The sequence below is a fragment of the Propithecus coquereli genome, unplaced genomic scaffold, assembly GCF_000956105.1.
Source record: "Propithecus coquereli isolate 6110/MARCELLA unplaced genomic scaffold, Pcoq_1.0 Scaffold186, whole genome shotgun sequence".
Classification (NCBI taxonomy): Eukaryota; Metazoa; Chordata; class Mammalia; order Primates; family Indriidae; genus Propithecus; species Propithecus coquereli.
The window spans coordinates 2,269,673-2,291,692 of record NW_012143412.1 but is presented as its reverse complement, the minus strand read 5'-3'; the positions used below and the strand labels follow the sequence as shown (position 1 = coordinate 2,291,692).

At 38.1% G+C, this 22,020-nt stretch overlaps 1 protein-coding gene across 1 annotated transcript in view; it reads left to right on the top strand.

Annotated features, from left to right (window-relative positions):
- Positions 1–22,020, top strand: part of DGKI (diacylglycerol kinase, iota) — a 270,690-nt gene that overhangs the window by 144,179 nt on the left and 104,491 nt on the right. Inside the window, exon 22 of the mRNA XM_012642753.1 lies at positions 15,256–15,356. Within this exon, the coding sequence (XP_012498207.1) occupies positions 15,256–15,356 (101 nt within the window). The remainder of the gene's footprint in view (positions 1–15,255; positions 15,357–22,020) is intronic.

Here is a 22,020-nt window from a genome sequence, read left to right as displayed (position 1 = left end):
ATATCCTGAATGGAAAATTCCAAAGAAAGGAAATTAAATGCTCCTTGGGCTTCATCTTGTGATGGTTCCAAACTAGAGCCCAGGCTGCAACTTGGAAAATGAATTTTTTCCTCCTTCTGCTTTGCAAGTTTGCCCCAGATCTTTTCACCCTGCCGGGGCTTCCATCCCACCCAGAGAGGTCTAGTGACATACAGCAAAAGGGCAGTGGGAGTGGCCCCCAGGTCTCTAGCTGGAGCAACTTCCTCCCCTTTCTGTAACCCCTTCTCCCCTACAGTAATATCCTTCTGTTTCCAGTACCTGGGCGAGCCCTACATTTGTCTGTGTGACAATGACCATGTATTAACCCTTTGCACTTCGCTTTTTCAGATACTAAAACAAAATGCGGTTAGTCCCTGGGATTCCTAGCAGCTTTCAGGTTCTGTTATCATAGAATTCAGGGCATGACCCTAGAATCATATGAAAATCTGCCCTAAAGGACTCTGACGTGAAGTGGGCAAGACTTTCCATGGGACATGACAAGGTTATCCTTGGTCCTGAGTACTGAGCAGGGAGGCCAGGCCCTGTAGTGTCTTGGTAAGCTTAGCTAACGTCTCACCTTGCTGTCAGCAAGAACCAAGCAGATTTTCACATTTAGCCACAGAGGTAATACGTACTCATACTATGCCGAGTACCTTGCATTGTGATCAAATTTAACACCTTAATATATAAGGTAAAAATTTCTATTATTCCAATTTCATAGATGAGAAGACTGAGAACAAGAAATAGTAGGAAACTTGATTATGATCACATGTTATAAGGTGATACAGTTAGGGTTAAAATCCAGGGCTAACTTCTTTGAAGACAGCATTTAAGGCATTGAACTCTACTGTCGATATTACCTCTGGTTATTTTCCTACATGTGTGTGTATATTTCATATATATGATATTTCACATATAAATATATTTTTATTTCAAATATATACATATTTCTTTTTTTTTTTTAGAGACAGGGTTTCACTCTGTTGCCCAGGCTGGAGTGCAGTGGCATGATCATAGCTTACTGCAGCCTTGAACTCCTAGGCTCAAGTGATCCTTATGCCTTAGCCTCCCGAGTAGCTGGGACTATAGGCATGTGCTACCACACCTGGCTAATTTTTAATTTTTGTTTTGTAGAGACAGGGTCTTGCTCTGTTGCCCAGGCTGGTCTTAAACTCCTGGCCTCAAGTGATCCTTTCCCTTTGGCCTCCCAAATGATTTATGTATTTTAATAAAATTATACTATGTAAACTTTTAAAGAAGATTTAGATATGAATAATAACAAAATTCAATTTTGAGCTATGCAAAAGTATGACTCTTTGGTGTCATAGGTCTGTGGTTCAAGTGTTGTTATAACAAAATTTCGGAATGACAAATCCCAGTTAAAAACAAGTTCTAGCACAGCTAAATAGTTTGGAGATTCTTTTAGAATGGTTGGGGATGGGGTTTGAACTGGGACTGGGACATGGGCTTATCAGGAAGCATCATGCTGACATCTACGGTGGAGGGCTGCTCCTGAGCTCTTGTATTAGCAACAGTCAACATGGAACTCAGCAATCAATGCACTTATGTAAAGGCACAGCACGCTTACAACTCCCTTGAAATTTAAAATTATACCTTGTTGCTTTTAAAATTTATTTTTAGAGATGAATTATTCATATCTGCATAAGTGTAGAAATAGTCTTACGACTCAGCACTTTTCCTCTAGTAAAAGGTCACTTCAAAAGTGAAGCGAATATTTACCTCAGGTTTTGTTGGCTTGTGTGTATGGGGGGGCGGGCCAGGAGGGGACTCTTGCAGACGTCAGATTCGGGGGTAAAGGGGAGAGTTTACAGGAAGGTTTTGGGGATAGTACGTGTTCTAGGTGTATTGGGCAGGAAAAAGGAGGGAGAAAAATTTATGAAGTTTTAAGAAAAATTTAAAATAAAAATAATTTGATCTTAGAAATAACATGTCCAATAAATATAACAGCAGTTTTTTAGATTTTTCTACATATTATGACCTTTAAAAGAAGAAGTGGAAATTAAGAACTGAATATCCAGAACAGGGGTATCAAACCTGCAGAGATTTCCAATCCAGTTTAGAATTTTGGAAAGTGGAAAATTAGATTCCCCTCATTCTTCCTTTATATTTCTTTTTACAAACACTAGTTGTAGGATTAAAACAAAAAGAGTTTGTTCTCTTAGTGTATCTTTTTAGTAGGCATCTCTCTGAGTTTGTTAGGGCTGCTATAAGAAAGTACTGCAGACTGGGTGACTTAAACAGCAGAAATTTGTTTTCTTATTATTCGAGGGTAGATGTCTGAGATCAAGGTGACGGCAGGGTTGGTTTCTTGTGAAGCCTCTCTCCATGGCTTGTAGGTGGCTTTCTTCTTCTTGTGTCTTCATATGGTCTTCCTTCTTTACACGTCCCTGTCCAAATTCCCTGTTCTCGTAAGGATACCTGTCATACTGGATGAGGGTCTTCTCTAACAAGCTTAGTTTAACTTAATTACCTCTTTAAAGAATCTGTCTCCAAATACAGTCACGTTCGGAAGTAGTGGGGGTTAGGATTTCAAGATACCAATTTTGGAGGCAGACAATTCATCGCATAACAACATTGTACTGGATACATTTGATTGAATTTCAGTTATTTTTCTTTTTTGTGTCAACACCTGTTTGAAGACTGAATTTTGTGTGTATTACTTGTTTGATTCTCTAAAGTCTTTTTTATTAAAGAGTAGAAGAAGGGCCGAAGGACATGCCCTTTTATTTTTGGGATTAAGTATATGGGTGCAATAAGGTTGTTGACCTCTCTGGACCCAAATTTGTTTTCTGTAAAATACGGTGGTTGAACAATATATACATTAAATTTTTGTCTGAATATGAATTCCTAAAGCAATTGCAGAAATGCATATAGACTATAAATGGGAAAGGAAATAAATAATTTTGTTAGTCTTTGTAAGTAGAAGACTTATTTACAAGTGGACTCTCCATTCAGGAAAAAACAAACAAACAAAAAATCTTTAGATTGTCCATTACAACTGCAGTGTTATTAGTAGATTTACTGTACTCAGGGACAAAAAAAGAGACATTTCAATGTTTACTTCAGTACTGTAATAATAACGGATATTATCTGTTGAAATAGAGTGAGAAGACTGTACCAATTACAAAGAAATCTGGATGTTTGTCTTGAGCGTTCCAAGAGTGCGTTTAGTTCGGATTACTTTGCTGAGGTGGTAATGAACTGTGAGGTGCATTTCATTTGTAGAAGAGTTTCAATTTAATTATACCAATTCAATTGAGTTTTCCTTGTCTGTCATAACATCCTGAAATAATATGAAATGAAAAGAGTACATTTTAAAAGGTATAAAAAGAAAATACTTGTTGATACTAAATTAATCTCTAGAAATCATCATCACATTTTATGTCACAAAATGGAATTCTAAAAATGAATTCTGCCAGTTAAAAAGTTATACCTAAGGCATTTGACTAAAATGAAAGTACCATTGGATGAATAACAAGTGGGACAAAAAGGCCAAAGCTTTTCAGCTTTATAATATAGTTTATTTTAAAAAATGTATCATTCTTAAGAGAGGTGGTTTATATCCTCTAACTGGGACATAATGTATTATTTAGCCTGATGGCATTTTGTTTCCCAGGAAAAGTAAAACAATTATATATGTTTCCTGGAGGAAAGCTTCTTGACTTATGAATACATTAGGCTACTGCCCGTGGTAGAGATTTGATCTACTTTAATGTGGTTAGTGAAAAGAGAGAAAGAAATAGGACAATAGAAAGAACCCCAAATTATTTTTACATTCTATTATGACATTACCAATAAACCACCTTTTCTTTCTCTTTCATTGTTTTCCTTTTAGTATTGGTAGCACCAAAATATCTAGTTATTTTGTGTTTGTTTTTTCTTCATCATCCAAGTAATTTATTAGTCAACCCCTAAAAGTATATTCTAAGGAACTCTTTTGCTCAAGTTTACTATCAAATTTTGCAAAAGTTATTTTTGTTGATTAGTAATTGTTGTATTGATAGAATTTGCACGTGATTCTTGTAAGTTCTCTTCTAGAAATATGTCTTTATTCTATACATTCTTATACAGACAAGAATTTGGTTTTAAAAAAAGAGCAGTTTATAAAATCCCTTAGTTGCTAGGTCAGGCATTAGAGAGTGGAAGTGAGAAGTTTCCACCCAATTGGCTACATCGGGGCAGTTGGAAAGCAGGATCAGGTTCAGGGGACTCTGGATTCTTTCTTTTGAATTTCTGATGAGGAAACCGGGGCTAGTGGGAACATATCACATCTGAGCTACTGGCGGGGGCTGCTTAGGTTCCCACCAGCCATAGGCTGATGAACAGGGTAGTGAGGGTGGTGATGGTATCTCTCTCTCCACAGCCAAGTGTAGCTCCACACTGAGTATTCAGGACCTTAGCAAGCCATTGTTAATCTAGAAGAAAAAATGAGTCAAAACAAATCAAGGTAAAATATTAATTACCTACTGATTAAGAAAAACACAATTTTGCAAATATTTTTTCTCTGATACCCAGATTTTAGGAAGGGATATGGATCCTTTTATAAAATGTTTTATGTGGAAAGCTAAAACCATTTAATAAAATGGTGGTTACGTAATGCTATTTATTGTCGGGCCAATGCTTACTTTTTATTTTCTTCATATAAAACAAAACATGGAGTTTTCTCCTGACCAAGAACATTTCCTAGGAATGCAGATCTGCTCCCACACACTTTGTAGAGCAGCTTTTCAATAGGAACGCATCTTGTATTTAATGCATTCCATTCTTTCTCTACCTGATTGGGGTATATCATTTCTCCACCTTAAGACAGCCATATTTCTTTTCCCCTTCCCTTCCCTTCCGTTCCCTTCCCTTCCCTTCTCCCTTTCCTTCCCCCTTCCCTTCTCCCTTCCCTTCCCTTCCCTTCCCATTTTAAAATTTTTTTTGTAGAGGTAGGGTCTTGCTATGTCACCCAGGCCTGGCTTTGAACTCCTGGCCTAAAGCGATCCTCCTGCCTCAGCCTCCCAAAGTGCTGGGATTACAGGTGTGAGCTGCCATGCCTGTCTGTCATATTTATTTTCACTCCATTATTGCTTCATGCAGTTTGGTTACTTCTTTGGATATTTTTATTTGTAAAAACTTATAAATTCTTGATTTTTTTCTGTTGATTTGTAGATGAAATAAGTCTTAAATATTTTTAAATTACGTATAGTCTAGTTTTTTGGTAAGAATATTATTTAAGTGTTATACATATACAGAGACCCACTCAGATACCATCACTTGATTCATTAAAGTGCTTAGAGTAAATATACCAGCAGTTGTGAGGTGAATTTCAGTGTCCTTCATGGTATGTGTGAAAGGGCACAGGTGTTTTCTTCTGTGAAATGAGACTTTTTTTTTTTTTTTGAGACAGATTCTGGCTCTGTTGCCCGGGCTAGAGTGTCGTGGCATCAGCCTAGCTCACGGCAACCTCTAACTCCAGGGCTCAGGCAATCCTCCTGCCTCAGCCTACTGGATAACTGGGACTACAGGCATGCACCACCATGCCCAGCTAATTTTTTCTATATATTTTTTTAGTTGTCCAGATAATTTCTTTCTATTTTTAGTAGAGACGGAGTCTCGCTCTTGCTCAGGCTGGTCTCAAACTCCTGACCTTGAGCTATCCTCCCGCCTTGGCCTCCCAGAGTGCTAGGATTACAGGAGTGAGCCACCGCGCCCGGCCAAAATGAGACTTTTTAAACCTCACAAACCATAATACTTTCTCCATACTCCTTTCTAGTAAAGAAAGTCATTTTGTTTCTCAGTTGCAAATAAGAATAGGATAATAATACAACAGTTAGTGATTACAAACCCAAGGGAAGATTTTTAGCACTTTAAATAGCAAATAAGTGTAAGACATCCCTTTGATACATAGAAATCGAAACCTGAAGTAGAAAATATCTATCTTCCTGAGCACATGAGATCTAAAGCCATTTTGATGGCTTAGGAGTAACACTGTCCTATTATGTCTCATTGGCAGAAGCCCAATGGCTCTTTATACTCCATTGGAGATAGTGATTAACGATCCTCTCTCCGATAAGCAGTAGAAGAATTCTCCATGCTATTGCAGGCTACAGTACTAAAAGTTCACATTAGTTTTATGATAGGATCTTTAGTCATTTTTAATAACCAGAAAACCTCCATTACATGGATTTTCTTCTTAAAGTGAAAATGACTCTGGCCTGATACAATAAAAGACAGGGCTTGGGTTCTCTACTTGTTCCTATTCCAACTGTTCTTAACTGTTCTTCATTTCAGGAATTTAAATTTGCAGAATTCTACTACAAAAATGCATGTGCTCCCCCTACCTATAATTTCCACCTGTCCTTATTCACTATGGTATTTGCTTCCCCTTGGCCTTTCATCAGGATATTTTTCCACCTTTTATACTTTTTAAGCATGAAAGAGTCGAAAAAGAGTGTAAGTAGGAACTTAAAGTCTAAAACTCCTGCCCTAAAACTTCTACTTTTTTCCTTGAAGGTTGTCATCTCTAGTTGCCGATTTAGCAAATATCAGGGCAGAAGACTCCACCTTCATGAGACTTAAGTTTGCAGACAGTATCTAATCACAAGTAGAAATTCTTCTTCATTCATATTATGCAGGGGCAGGCCAGAGACTTGAACTTCATGTGCGAAGGTAGCACAGCAATAATATGATGCGTGAGCATTGAGATTATTTCTTGTTGTGGGTTTTAGTAATGGGAATAGATTTTTCTTTTCAGTGAAATTCTATTGGGCCAGTGATGCACATTACATATCACTCATGTATGATGAAGAATGTAGTTAGTGGTCATGAAAAATGATTTTTCTCATTGCAGTTAGGAAGTTGGTATGGGGAGCAGTAGTTTAACACGTGTTGAAAGGCTCATATTAAACATATGTTGTGGGAGATGTAAAGATGGATATAGTCGGGCATCCTGTCCTTAAAGAGCTCATGATTTAATGGAGGGAGCAAAGTCATCATGTTGTGATCACATTTCCATTTCAAACAGTGTGCAGTGTTGTGAAATCTTTGGATGTAGGGAGCCCAATTAGTCTAGGTGCAAGATGATAGTAGCTTGGTCCGTAGGGGTTTTAGTGGAAGGGGCGAAGAAGCATACATATTATATTTGAAAGATATATAGAGGAGGATGAATTGCAGGGAAGAGAAAGAAGGAGCTTCTGGAAACTTAGTTGGAAGACCAGAAGAATGTCTTGAACTGAAATCCGAAAGAATAGAGCTTCAGGGAGCAGGGAGTTAACCACATTGTGGAATGCTACTGGAGGGCGAATTCAGGTGAGAACTGAGAAGGGAATTTAATATGCAGGAATAAAAGGAAAGGAAAAAGCTAAGGTATCATGCAATCTTATGGAGAGGAAACTTTGAGTTCTGTGGCAATTGGTCATTGACTTAAAAAATAAATCTGTGACTCTGGTAACCAGAAGTTGTAACATGACATGTATGTGGGGGTGGTTCCACATCAAAGTATCAGAATTGTGTGACTGAGCCAGTAACAATGATGACATTCAATGCCACAGAAAGAAATGGTCTTCAGGAGAATTTGAAATATCAATCAAGGTTATTGGTCTGTTTCTTTTCCTTTAAAGAGAAATTGATGAAACTGCTATCCTCGTGGAGCTGCTTTGCAGTGTCACTGAGTAAAGCCACTGCTTCTTCCTTCTTCACCTTTGCTTCTCCTTTAAATGCCATAAACATGACACTGAGCAGAAAAGACAATCCATAATAATCACATGGTGATTCCACTCTGCTGCATATTCATTTATTACAAATTTCAAAAGCATAGACATTTATCACAAATTTCCATGGAAGCATGAAAATGTTAATTACAATGTGCATTTGAAGATCTCCAGAAAATTTAAAAATTAAGCTTTGTTTCAGCCAATGTCATAGAAGTTCCTTGATATTTGGTACTTGTCTATTTTTAATCTATCAGCCATTAAATCGGCATATATTTCTTTGATATGTGTGTAGATTTGGTGCTTAAAGTTTGCACTCTTTTGCCATTAGTCCCTGGGACTGATTATCTCAGTGACGGAAACGGGGGGGGGGGGTGGTAGAAGGGCCAATAAACAGAAGCTGTGGAGAAGGAGATTTGGACTCTTTAGGGAGAATTTGCAAATGCTTAGGGCAGGCAGAACAAGACTAACCCACTTCCGGGTGAGGATTAAGCAAAGACTAAGTAGCTGTGTGAAGATGCAATCACAGGGGCATGTAGAATCAGAAGGAATAGCAAAGATCGAATTAGATAGGATCCCTCTCAACTCTATAATGCTTCCTCAGTCTTATAGGACGTTTGGGAGGAGTAGCTGTCTCAAATAATTTGTGTATCGTGACATATCATATTAGCCTCCTCATAAATGGATGTCTTAGAAACTGAGGACTTATTCAACTTCTATCAAAAAAGAATTAATAACTTTTAAAAGTATTTTCTCCAGGAAAATATATTGGGTAAGGGGAGCACATGACTGGCTGCTGCTAATGTGATTTTGGTTTTTCCTTGGCTTGAGATTCAAAAACTTCTGTACAATTTATTTCAGGTTCCTGAGGCATTGTTCCCTCCTCCAGACAGAAGAGGACTGAATTATTAGGACTCTGTCTGAACTCGGCAGGTGTTGAAAATTCATTGTAAATCTCTGTTCAGAAGCCCTGATTCAATTTGGTTTTAGTGTTCAATATAAAGAGGCCTTCTTGGGTACGTTTCTGGATAGGTTATTGTCAGTGGCAGTTTGAAAAGGTTCCAGGGTAAGTGTGAGCAATTTTAGCAGGAAGTTGCTAAAGGAAGCCATTGAGCATAATAATATTTAAATAAGGCCCAGCTTAATAGCTGGCATAAGGATATGGCGATAGATGTTTGTGGTTCCCTGTTATTTGATTGAAGAACAGGTAGTCCTGAAATGGTTTATTACCTTTTTGGTGGGGACATCTACCACTTGTATGTCCTTTATTCTCTCTTTTTATTTGTGTGGACCCCACTAGAGATAAGATACAAGGAAGTGAGTGCACAGTCCAGCATGGATATACTTCCTGATCCAGAGATCAGACAAAGGACAAAACGGATCACCAAATCAGACTTATGCCTGGGGTTCACCAAGAGAAAACTGCTGAAAAGCAGCTTGGAGATGCTCTAATGCCAAACTGTAATAAATCCTCAGAACCATGTACAGTCCCTGAGGAATTAACTTCCTGTATTCATTTACTCATTTGTTCAGAAATATTGATTGTAAACAACATAGGCCAGGCACTGTTCTAGGTGCTGGAGCTGCAAAGAGGAGGAAGAGATAGTCTTTCATGCTGTGAATTCACACTGGAAATTAATATTTTGATAAAAGTCCATTCATAAAACAAGGGCCAATTTAAATTAATTCTATTACAGATCAGTCAGAAACATACTTTATCATATCTAGTTTATGATTAGGTAGAATCTTACATTTGCATTGCTTGAAAGAAGTTAAGGCAATTTCTTATTAAATAGGGTCTGGAGGGAGAAAGGCAGAGTTGTGATGCTTTTCTGCCTCACAAAGGAAAACCAGCTCTCTCTATATAAGTAGCAAATGCCTGGTTAAATTATACTTCTTCATAAAGAGTTACATGTCTACGAAGTGAATGTTATAAGGGGCAAGTCTTACACTGAACCATCTAATAAATGTTAATGAAAACAGGATATTTTTAAGGTATAAAATGTGGAATAATTATATAATTTTAAGGATCTTCTCTGCAACATCAATTAGGATTTATATTTTTAATATCTTTAAGTAAAAGATCTTGCAAACATTCACCATCTCCACTTGCATTCTTATCTGATAGACTGTAGGTGGCTGCATTACTCTGAATCTTATCTCCCAATCCTGTCAACAGAGGCTCAGCCTATTGAGGTTTGCTGTCTTCTAACTGCTCATTAGAGCTACAGCTCTGGCTTCCGCTATGATGTTATTATCCAGGACTGAATAAAAAAATATAAGGCTTGTGGAAATTGATGAATCGCTAGGGTGCTAATAATAGTAATGATGACGACAATATTATTTTTGAGCACTTACTACTTGCCAGGAATGTGCTAACTGCTTTATATGGACCTTCTCATTCAGTGCTCACTACATTCCTGTATTTGTACTATTTTCAGATCAGGAAATGGTTTTAAAGAAGGTAACCTTAGAGTTCAAGGTCAAACAAATTGATTGACAGTTTAGATTGGAACTAAGATTTTTTTTGGACTATATATCCTGCTTTACTCACTGTGCTATATTAATATTTAAGGGTATCACTTCCAGATGATTCATGTTTCCAGTGAGAAGAAGGAATTATGTGGCATCACTGGTCTAAAAGTGGTGACCCTGGGGAACCAAAGCACCCTACTCATCCACTTCGTCCATAGGGAGATTGGCCTGGGTGAGAGATTGGATGAGAAGAGTCCTTTCTCAGCCTGAGAGAAACAGTGTGCACTAAGGAAACTGATTGAAAGGATGAAGAAGTTTGAGGGGAAAAGGGAGGAATTTGACCCTAATAGACTGAAATTCTACATGGGAACAATTTCTTTTTTAGGAGCTATTGACAGCATCTACAGGACAGAAACAGCAGGAATTAAGTGTTGATTGAATAGCAGTGAGAGTTCAGGGAGTTGTCTTGATGGGATGGCAGTCCCCTGCCTTCTAACGTCTCAGGGCAACAGGTGTGCATAATGTGGATCAGGGAAGCTGGGGCCTGGAGGTTGTTGGAAGCCCACTTGAGTGACTTAACAAGAGGGGCTTATAATGGTTCTTGAGAAAATATTCACGGGAGACTTTTGGGAGTTCAGTCCAGAGCCATAAACTTCCATTCTGCTTAAGGATCTCAATCGCACTGCTGCAGAGGAAATTAGTGGGAAGATGACAGGTTGAGGTCGCTACCCTAGTATGACAAGGAGTTCACAGATGGCTGAATCCCTTTCGGGAAGCTTAAGCGGCTCCCTGGAAGCCAGGATTAGAACCCCTGCTATAGAGCCCAAGTCAGTATGGGAGTAGCTTGGGGTAGACGTTGGCAGGGAGGCAAATTTATTTTTACCTAGGTTGTTAGTCTCTTCTATGCTCTACTAACTTCCTTGGCAAAATTTAATTTTAGAAAACTAATGGCAATGCTATTCCCCAGACTCCGAGGAACAGCTTTGTCATCCTCCACCTTTAGTCAACCACTAATGGGACGCTAATATATTTTGGCATAAAGGGACAAAATTGAATTACTTGGCTTTCATCTGATCTCTGTGCATTTTTCTCCCCATGTTCCAGCTGTCTGTTTTCATGTTATTAGTTGGCCTTGTCAAAGACCAGGTGGGAGAACATCCAGGAGTGTAAAATGTCACACCACAATGCAAGCTCGGCAATCTCCCCGCAGAGGAAGCCCAGCAATTTGTCAGAAATGTCTAGGGAGGTCTTTGTATGTGCTATAAACTTCTTTCAGTATCTGGCAGCAGCAGATGCTATTGTTTGTTAGGCAAAACCTTATCTAGGGGAGCAATTTTTAGAATAATTATTATAGTGATAATAGCTAATGTCTGTTGAGCCCTGATAATATGCCAGAAATTTTTCTAAGCACATCATATGTATCGACTCATTTTATGCTCATAATATGCCTGTGAGGTGAGTACTGTTATCATTTCCACTTTACCTATGAGGAAATGGAAACACGCAGTTTTCTGATTAACCAATAGTTGGAAGAATATTACTTCAAATCCAGGCAATCCGACTTGGAGCCTGAGCTCTTAATCACTTTGTCGTGTTGCCTCCCTTCCCTGCTGTTTACACCAGGGTTGAGAATCATTCAAAAAGGTTTCCCATCATGGACCCTATATGCCCTCAAATTTGCTAATGGGCCTTGGCTGGGACAATGTTTGATAGGCAAAAAAATACCAGATTCCCTAGTCAGAAGACTGGGTTTAAGCAAGCTTCTGCTGGTGGGAAAGTGGGAAGTATTGTAGGTTGTTGGGAGAAGGTGGTAGCTGAGAGCAAGAGAGTGAATATGTAGGCAGGTGGAAGGGAGAGAGTGTTAAGTGGTGGTTAGTGAGAGTCTTCATTTTCTTCTGTCTTGCTTAGCTGGTCATTCTGGAGGTGAAATAAGACAATAGGTGAATTCATTTGGGATCTGTCAAGTTCTATCCAAATCATAGTTCCTGTGTATGTCCATGGTGCCCCCTGAAGTCAGGAAGATTGGTAGAAGGCCAGCGTGCAGGTTGGAGTCAGAGGGCATAGGTGACAACCTGGGAGGTGGAAGTGTGTGGACAGGGAGCAGGCACTGATGCATTTTGGGAAAGGTGTTACACACTGGGTACCAGCCCAAAGTCAGGGGAGCTGCATGGAGGAGACATATAGGGATTGGTTGGCAGTCAGTCTCTAAATCTTATTTCCCACTTGGCAACTGCTGCTGTAGTGAAGTCCAGTGGAGAAGACTAGAGCCCACTGCCATTAGATCTACTGATATCTCAAAAAATTGTTTAGGTGGAGCTCATCCAACTCCTTCCCCCACCTCCCCCATGACAGAGCATGCTGGGCCACCACATTCTAAGCTTCCAGCGTCCCTTTTATCTACTATGTTTGCAGGCAAATATTTGCTAATTATGATCTTCGCCAGTCGCTTGAGTGAATTTGGAAATAAACAGAAGATCAGATCCCCTTAATTTGGGGGTAAAGATTTGGTATGAACACTGTATGCTCACTCTGTCAGTCACTTAAATTCTTTCCTCCCTACTCACATCTAATACCTAACACTCTGCTACAATCCTTGTTTTTACTGTTTTCCTGAGTTATCATTTATTTATATATTGACATACCTCTAAAATAATTATATTATTTGTTTAAAAATGATGATACTCAATGTAAAATAATCCCCAAATTCCACCAGAGATAACCACTTGGAACAGCCTGTTGAACATTTCTTCAGACACTTCTCTTTCGTATACAAACTCGTCAATTCCACAATTTACATGAAGGAGCTTATACCGTATATAATTTTCCATGACTTTTTTTCACTTAATGATATGCGCGTCCAGACTTCCCTCTAACTAAATACGTATCTGCACACTCATTTGTAATATCCGCCCAGTGTACTCTTGTTTCCTTAACTATCCTCTTGGTGAGTGTTTATTGGTAGAGAATCTGAGCACCACATAGAGATCACTGGACTCTGCTAATCCACACTTATGGCTTTGCTGTCAAATCAATTGGATTTTTGGTATTTATTGACCAGAGAATCTGAACTCCTCAAAGGATCATTGTACAATAGAAAGAGCATGAAACTGATGAGGAAAGAGTGCAAGACTCTGCTTTCAGCTCTGCCCCTTGGTAGCTATGTGACCTTGAAATCACTTCACCTTTCTGAACCTCAGTTTCCCTGTCTGTAAATGATGGTGTGGGTGTGCATGATATTTAAGATCTGTTCTACCAATTTAGAGTCTGTATCTACAAATATTACTCTGTCAAACTATATTTCCCTTCACAACTGAAATACTCATGTCAGCCTTAGTCATCAGGGCCTCTTCAGTGTCCAGCACAATGCTAATAGAATAGACACCCAACAAACACACTTCGAGTGATGGATCAACACAGCGACTGAATCTGTCTCCTCAACTTTCTCCCCAAAATATCCATCTGTGTGGCTTTTGTAATGGCTTGGTTTTAATCTAGTGAACCTCAAACATTTTTACCTGTCTACCATTTCTCCTTAGAATTTGTGCACTTATATCTACATTTTAAAATAGTCACAGTTTAAATCTGCATGTGTGTGTCTTGGTGTGTGTGTGAGAGAGAGAGAGAGAGAGAGCGAGAGAGAACACCGTGTGTGGGTGTGCACATATGTATTGTAGTTGGATATGTATGTGTTATTTTGGGTGAGTAGAGTGGGAGTCCATATGGAGGGAGGTGCTATATTTTGCCCTAAAATGAGGTTTTAGATAAGAGAATGAGATTAAATTATTTTTTCATTCCCTCCTCCAGAGTTGAAATAAAATTAAATGGGTGAGAGCCTATGTCTGTGTGTGTTTGAGGTGAAGATAGGGAGAGGTGTCCTGACTAGTATTGTAAAAGCATTACTCCTGCCTTCATTCCGTTCTTTTCTTTCTTCCTTCCTCCCTCCCCACCTCCTTCTCTCCCTCCACTCCTTCTTCTTTCCTTCCTTCTCTCTCTTTCTTTTCTTTCTCTGCCTCTCTTTCCTTCTTTCCTTCCTTTTTTTCTTTTCCTTCTTTTCCCTCCCTTATGAAATGAATTGAAGAGCAATGTTATTCTTTCTACTTTAGTCAATGGTGACTTATATCACCATTTAATATAAAAAATCAGAAGTGAGCCTCTATTTGAGAAAATTCTCTTAACTAATGAATCTAAGTATAAGGTAGTGTATTCAAGGTAGTATCAATCCATAGTGGTGGTGATGAAAACTAAATTATTTCACTCAACTCAAGCCCAAGATTCAACTACTTTGAAAATATTTACTTAAGAAAATTGAAAGAGTCTAACTATAGACATTCTGGGTGAGGGTGAGCATGATGCTTTAGAAAGTCTGGTGTGACAATCTTTAATTGTTTAGCATGTGTCCTGAGCCAGTGTGGATTGAATTCTTTCAAAATGAGTTATACACTTCATTATCTTCCTAAAGTACACTGTACATGTTTAAAATTTTTTTCTTCATTTTGGGGTGCTCGGAGGCACGCTTGCAGGTAGAATTTATTGTAATATGCTTTGAGTGACAGGTGCTCTCAGAGACTGAGGTGTGTGGAGCTATTTCAATCTCAGTCCTGTGCTTTCTGGGTTCTCCGTCTGCATTTTCACAGTTTTTCTGTCTCTTCTGAGGGTCAGGCTGCCAGAGACTGCATTTGAATGTTACGGGCATATTTGCCTGTGGGTGTTTACAGCTCCAGGCCACTCCTCACTATTTTAGATTGGCTGCATCAAATTTATTATAACTAAACACACGATCTTATTAAAAATTTTAATAAGTTACTAGAAAATATGTATAAAAATGGTCTCCAAAGCCTCTTTCTGCTTATTTCCATATTCTTACCCAAATTTCAGAAGTGTTCTCCTGATAATTGTTGTATTCTCATAAAGAATCCACAATTCTGGTTTGAATGTGAACTTTTTCTTCTAAACATGCAGAGACTATATTTCCCCTGGTCCCGCCAGGCGCACGAATACCCATTCTGCCCTCTCGTTTGTATCTGACCTCTCGGTTCTTGTTTTGCAGTCCCCAGTCTGTCCCAGATCGCCTGAGGATCCGGGTGAACAAAATCAGTTTACAAGACTATGAAGGATTCCACTATGACAAAGAGAAGCTCCGGGAAGCTTGTAAGTTGGAAGTGCCTATTCGATTTCATGTGATCAGTGTATCTCCAGCTTTTCCATCCTCCCTGGTTTAATGGGTAGATTCATTAGACCTTGTGCCCGAATATCGTAGTTAGAGAAGTGAAGAGAAGCATAACTCTAACTAGAGAATGCGTAAACGCTAAATGATAATAAAAGGGCTAAATAAAATGGAACTGGAAAAGGAAAGCAGTGGAAGAAAAGAATCCTTCTGTGCATGCCAAGTCTGGATCTCTTGGCTTACTCACCACTTTAGTCTCAGGTTTGCCTATAATGAGAAAAGCAAAAAGTTGGTGACACCACGTGGTATAGTAACATCCAGAAAACTCTTGAGATCACACAAGTCTCTTCCTGGAGCCTGCATTATCAAATAGTGTTCTCACCCTTCATGTAGGCATGGCAGAGTTATCCATGAAGGCACATCAGCCTTCTAGGTATTGTGCCATTACATGATGTCAGCGAAAGGCCCACAGGATACGGAATGTTGTGATGATAAACCGATTCATTGATGATGAGGAGCCATTGTTTCTGAAATCTGAAATGGAGTCAACATGTGAATTACTTCTCAATGTTTATGTTTTCTACATGCTTCTTTGAATATATAGCTAATTGTTTACCTTGTCAATCAATATTTACTGGGCACTTTTGACATTCTGATCACTATTGCAGATCTCTGTCTACATCATGATGTATGAGGTAATTGGGTAAAAGAGGTCAGAAGTTAAGGCCATGGTGAGTTAGATATTAGAGGTCTGGGCTCCTTCATAATTTGGGGGCCAACCATCAAGTGCAATAAAGTTGGAGAAGATGAGGAAGACCAGTGTCCAAGGGAACAGGCAAGGATGCCAATAGAAAAGCAGAGTTTTATGTAGAGCCAAAGATTTATGAACCCAATCCTGAAATGGTCTCTAAGCGTGGACCTGCCTGGAGGGGCAAAGGAGGCGATAGTTAAAACTGGCAGGATCAGCACAGGAAAGCCTTCCTGGGGTGGTCACTTCTGAGCTCTGATTTCTGAGACTGTAATTGGAATGAGCCTTAGTGGATAGAAATCCTGAAATCCAAGGGCAGTCCCGGGATGAGTACAGGGGCTTCTAGGACTGGGAGCTGGCAGTGAGCAAGGACCCATTTCCCTGGTAGCCCAATCACTGAACCTCCTGGATGGTTCTGCATGAAATTTCTCTTTTCTCAGTTCTCTCTGCTGTTTCAGCTTCCTCAGCCCTTCACGTTGTTTTCCTTAGACATCAATACCATTTAGTTTCTCACATCTGTCCTTCATTCTCACTTTCTTTGGTAGGAAAATCTGAGCTGGAGAAGCAATTCCCCAAACCTCTGCATTTCTTCCCTCTGTAAACAGTACATTTTGTTTTCTGATATAAATGAGCTTATAAGTGACAGACTAGCACAACTCTGATTTAACCCATAAAGTGATGGACATATATTTGCGATGGAAGATGTGGCTGCAACGTAAACTAAATTGACTTCTAGAGGCTACTAATTACAAAGAACAGAGTTTTATGTTCTTTGTTTCAAACTCCCAAACAAATAGCTTACAGCTCTTAAAATAAAAAATAGAAAAGATAACGGGTCTCAAGTAATATTTTGCAGCTTACCATCAACTCAGAAGAAAGTCAGTTTGGAGTGGGGACGCATTTGAAACTTTTCGCTGAGATGAGATTTGAGGCTTATCTGTGGCTTTCAATTATCTGTTCTATCTTTCCCGTGGCATTATCTATCCACCACTGCCAGAGGTAATTGTGATTTCGGTTTTTACAAGAAGATGACATTTTCTGGCAAGTGCTTTACTCCTCATATCTTATGTGATAAAACTTCCATGTGAAGAAACTTCTTAAATTAGGATAAATAACTTGGCATAAACGTAAGTCCAATAAATTCAGTAGTGTTTTTGGGACCCAAAAGAACAAAGAGACTCTCAAAAAAGGGATAAAGGAGTTATTCCAAAGATTTAAAGACCCATATCAGAGATTTGGGTTTGAAGAAAATAATATGTTAATCGGAAGTAAAAGTGACCAACTCAATCATTCTGCTTTTAGTTTATGATGACGATGCTTCCAGACAGTGGTTTTTCAGGGAAGTTTGTCCTTTGAGGTTCTGGATTTGCTCTTACTCACCTTCACTCTTTGCCTGGCTCCAACTTGCAACTGACTACAGATTCGTGGGAAGGCTGAGCTCAAACTGAATATGAAGGCAAAAACCAGTTCAAGCCCACAAGTGATGTGCATGCCAAAACAGATATGTTATTTCAGAAGCATTAATTAAATGAAATTCGTAGAACATATCGAGATAGAGGTAAAAGAGACCGTAGGAATATACTCTGACCTGCATCCCAGAAAACAAAGGGAGTGGATCCTCTTAGGTCATTCATTTATTGTCACTGGCCAAAGTCTGGAGTAGAGCAGTAGAGTGTTACTGGGTTTAAAAAATTAGTTTTCTTTCTTGATGATACAACAAGTGATGTATTCAGGCAGCATGTAGCTGTTCGCCATCACTGATCAGTAGAATCTTGTTCGTGCGTCTGGATCATTGTTTGTATTAGATTATAAGCTCAGATGTTTGTTGTCTAATGAAGTCCTGCTTCCATCTGCAATGCAGGGCTCCCTGGTAACACAGGATGCAGCCCTTTTCATTGCTTTTCTTACTTTGGCATAAAGAAAGATGTACTATTTCCCATCCTTCCCACCTCTCTTCCATTTAGCCCCATCTTACCTGGGGCAATCCCCCTAAAATAATATGTGGAAAGAGTTAGTTTTTGACAGTTCCTCCCTCAGTTCTTTCTGGTAAATTTCAGACTTACTTAAAACACTTAGAGTCTTCCTCATTGGATATGATTTATCAACCCTGAAGATAATGGTTATGATTTGCAAGAGAGGATAGTCTGTTCAACTTCAGAGGTAGACGGTAAAGAGAAAGTGGTTATATTAAAGAAAAATCTTAAAGCAAATCTATAATAATGACAACAGAAAATCTCTCCCATAAATTGAATGAAGTATATAAATGGGTCCTTAATAAACAATGTAATCATATGATTTAGGCAAAACATAATCAGTTATGGAAAATCTGGTATATTTCTAACCCCAGAAGAGATTCATTGACATATGATGTGTGTGTATATATATATATTTGTCTAGAATAACTTGATGTTCACACCTGTTTATCTCATGTAAACTGGTTAAACTTTACTTTTGACACTAGATTACTCTGCACTTTTGAATTGCCACAATAATTCACATGAATCTTGGGCCTTAAACACAAAAAACAAAAACCAGTTTGGAGCCAATTTTAATTGATACAGATGTAGTCTGTAAAGACAGTAGGGAACTAACGTGAGTTGTATATCAGATATGGTATTAAACAATGCTTTTACGTACATGATCTCAGTATAGTGGATATTATCTGGATGTATATAACAAATAATGTAAAACATCTCAGTATGTTGGTTAAAACTAATGATATAGGATTGTATCCAAATTAGGTGTTTAGTTAGGCATTTGCCCTAATGGAATTTCCTTGTTTAGTGATTTAGTAGAGAAGTCAGAAATGTCTGTGTTTGAATCTCATTTGCGACCTTGACAAAGTAATTTCTCTGATGATCAAATTTCTCATCTCTAAAATGAGAATATAATTGCAACCTCATACAGTGCTGAGGGTTAAGTGTAATCTCGCATATGAAACCCCTGGTGTGAAGTCTGGCACATTAGCGTGCTATCCAAAAATGATAGCCATGATTACTGTAGTTGCTGTTGTTAGAGAGGTCCTACCGTCATACTGCCCATCAGTCTGCAGGTCCTTAAAGCCAGACTCTGTAGGGGCTGACTCCTCTACGCAGAGTTGTTCTTGGCTTGAGACAGCTCACTTCAAACTGCACATACCACCACCTTCCAAGTCATTTCTCACCTTCAAAAACAGAATTGAGAATACCAATGAATATCACAGAAAGATTATGGGAAGAACATGTAAATAATCATTCAATTTGCTTTTATTGTATCTGTTAGTATAAAGTCCACTGTAATGACAAGATTCTTTTTTTTTTTTTGACAAGATTCTTAAAACTATGAAGCATGTAAACACTGCATGCCCATCCATATTTGATGATCTGGCCAGATACTTGCAAATGTTCTTCCTTATGTCCTAAATACATTCTCTTAAGTGCATCATGTTATCCATCACTGAATTTTTTTTCAGTAAGCTTTTTATTTTGGAATCATTTTAGATTTATAAAAAGTTACAAAGATACTACAGAGAGTTACTGTATACCCCTCATTCATTTTTCCTCATTGTTATATACTTTATATTACCCTGGTACATTTGTCAAAGAAACTGATATTGCTACATTACTATTAACTAACCCCTTGGATTTTCTATTCCAGGATCTAATTTAGGACACCACATTGCATTGAGTTGGCATGTCTCCCCAATCTCTTTGGTCTGTGACAATTTCTTAGCCTTTCCTTTAAAAACAATTTTTTTTTTTTATGACTCTGATGGTCTAGAGGAATACTGATCAGGTGTTCTATAGAATATTCTCCAATCTGGCTTTGTCTGTTGTTTTACTAGTAATTAGATTGGAGTTATGGGTTCTTAGAATACTCCAGAAATGGAGTACCCTTCTAGTCCCATCATGTCAGAACTTTCTGATATCCACATGACATCTCTGCTGATATTAACCTGATCACTTGGTTAAGGTAGTATTTGCCAGGTTCCTCCACTAAAAAGTTACTATTTCTTTTCCTTACCTACTCTATTCTTTAGGACTGAGTCACTAAGTCTAACCCATTTTCAAAAGAAGAGGTGGATCACTGGATTTTTCATTCTTTACAGTTTGCATATTTGACCTCAATTGACCTCAACCAAATTTGATAAATATGCCAAAATGGTAGAGCCATTCAACCATTTATGCATTTATATTTTTAATAACTATACATTTGCATCAGTTATGTGCCAGATACCATGCTAAATACTAGGCATTGAAACTGGAACATCTAATATTGTAATATCATTTATTCAGTGTACATTTATTGAGTCTTTACAGTGAACAAACCATGGTTGAAAAAAAAAATAACACAATTAGTCCCTGATTTTCTGGAGCTTTTTTCTCATGTGATAAGGATTATGATAGGGCTATGGAAACACCAAATACCTATTTTGCTAGCAAACATCATTTAAATAGTGAAAGGAAGAGATAAAATATATAAGCAAAAATGGGAACAGCCAGTCTAACCACTAATTAGCTGTGTGACACTGGGTAATGCATTTGTCTTCTTCAGGCTTCAGTTTCCTTATCTGCTAAATGCAGTGGTTAAACTAGGAATAGCATATTATATTATAATAAATGTTTAGTTTTATAGAAATTACATAGGATTTAAAATTTTTTCTCTGACATATTCCTTAGTAAAGTTTCTAAAGCTCCAACATCACTCATAATAAGTACGAGCATTAGAAAATCATGTAAGTGCATTTTGCTTCATGAGTTTGCTAAAAAGACTGATTTTTTTTTTTCCTATCGATTGCTTCATCTAAAATTGAATCTTTCCCCCTCATTTAACAATTTGACAACAGGGCTGTTCAGTAGCGATTAGGCCTCCGTTTGGTGGAGGTAGGCTTTCCAATTTGAAATCTGTCTGAGGAGTTAAATGACATTAGTTTGTCCTCTGAAGGGCATCCTCCTCCTTCCTTTTGCGAGCGTGTTTACATTTATTCCTATTTTCACAAATTTGCATTTACCCAGAGTTTCATGTTTAGTTTCTTTTACTGTTTTCCCTGTCTTTTGTCTGTATCTTCTATTTATTTTATTAAAATATAATAATAATAATAAAAATGGTTAACATATATTGTACTACTGTGAGCTAGGAAAAGCCTTCACTTTTCTACACATATTGTGCAATTTAATTCTCCCAGCATCCCTGTGTGATCAGTAGTATTGTTACACATAAAGCAAGCGACGCACAGAAAATTTAAGGAAACTCTCTAATGGGCTGGCATGTTGAATATTTATTTAATCTCTATGTTTTCTGTTTCCTCTAAGTAGTAATTCATATTTTCTTATATAATATCTTTAATGGCATAAGTAAAAATTTGTATTTCAATATTTCACAATACCATTTCAAATGCCTTTTTACATTTAAGCTGACTTTACCTTAATTTACCATACTCTGCTTTGTTGGACAAGTTTCTGGTTTTGGATCTCCCTCCAACCCCAAATAAATCATCCATTCATAAATTCAACAAATGTTTATTGACTGATTACTGTATTTCTAATACTATTTCAAGTGATACTGGAAAGTGCCTGCCCTCATAGAGTTTATATTCCAGTTGGAGAGATAGACCATTGAAAAAATAACATAATATGGCAGTAAATGCCATATTAGGAGAGCAACAAAGGATGCTGTTTTTGATAAGGTGATCAGGGAAAGATTTTCTGAAGAGGTGACGTGTAAACAGAGATCTGAAAGCAAAGAGTGCATGTACATGTGGATTTCTGGGGGAAGAGTATCCCCAGGCAGAGGGAATAGCTAATGCTAAGGCCAAGCATCCCTGGTGTACTTAATGAACAGCAAGGAAGTCCATGTGGCCGGAACCTGGTGAGTTGGAGGGAAAGGGTTAGGAAGTGATTTTCAAGTTGTGGCAAAAGGTC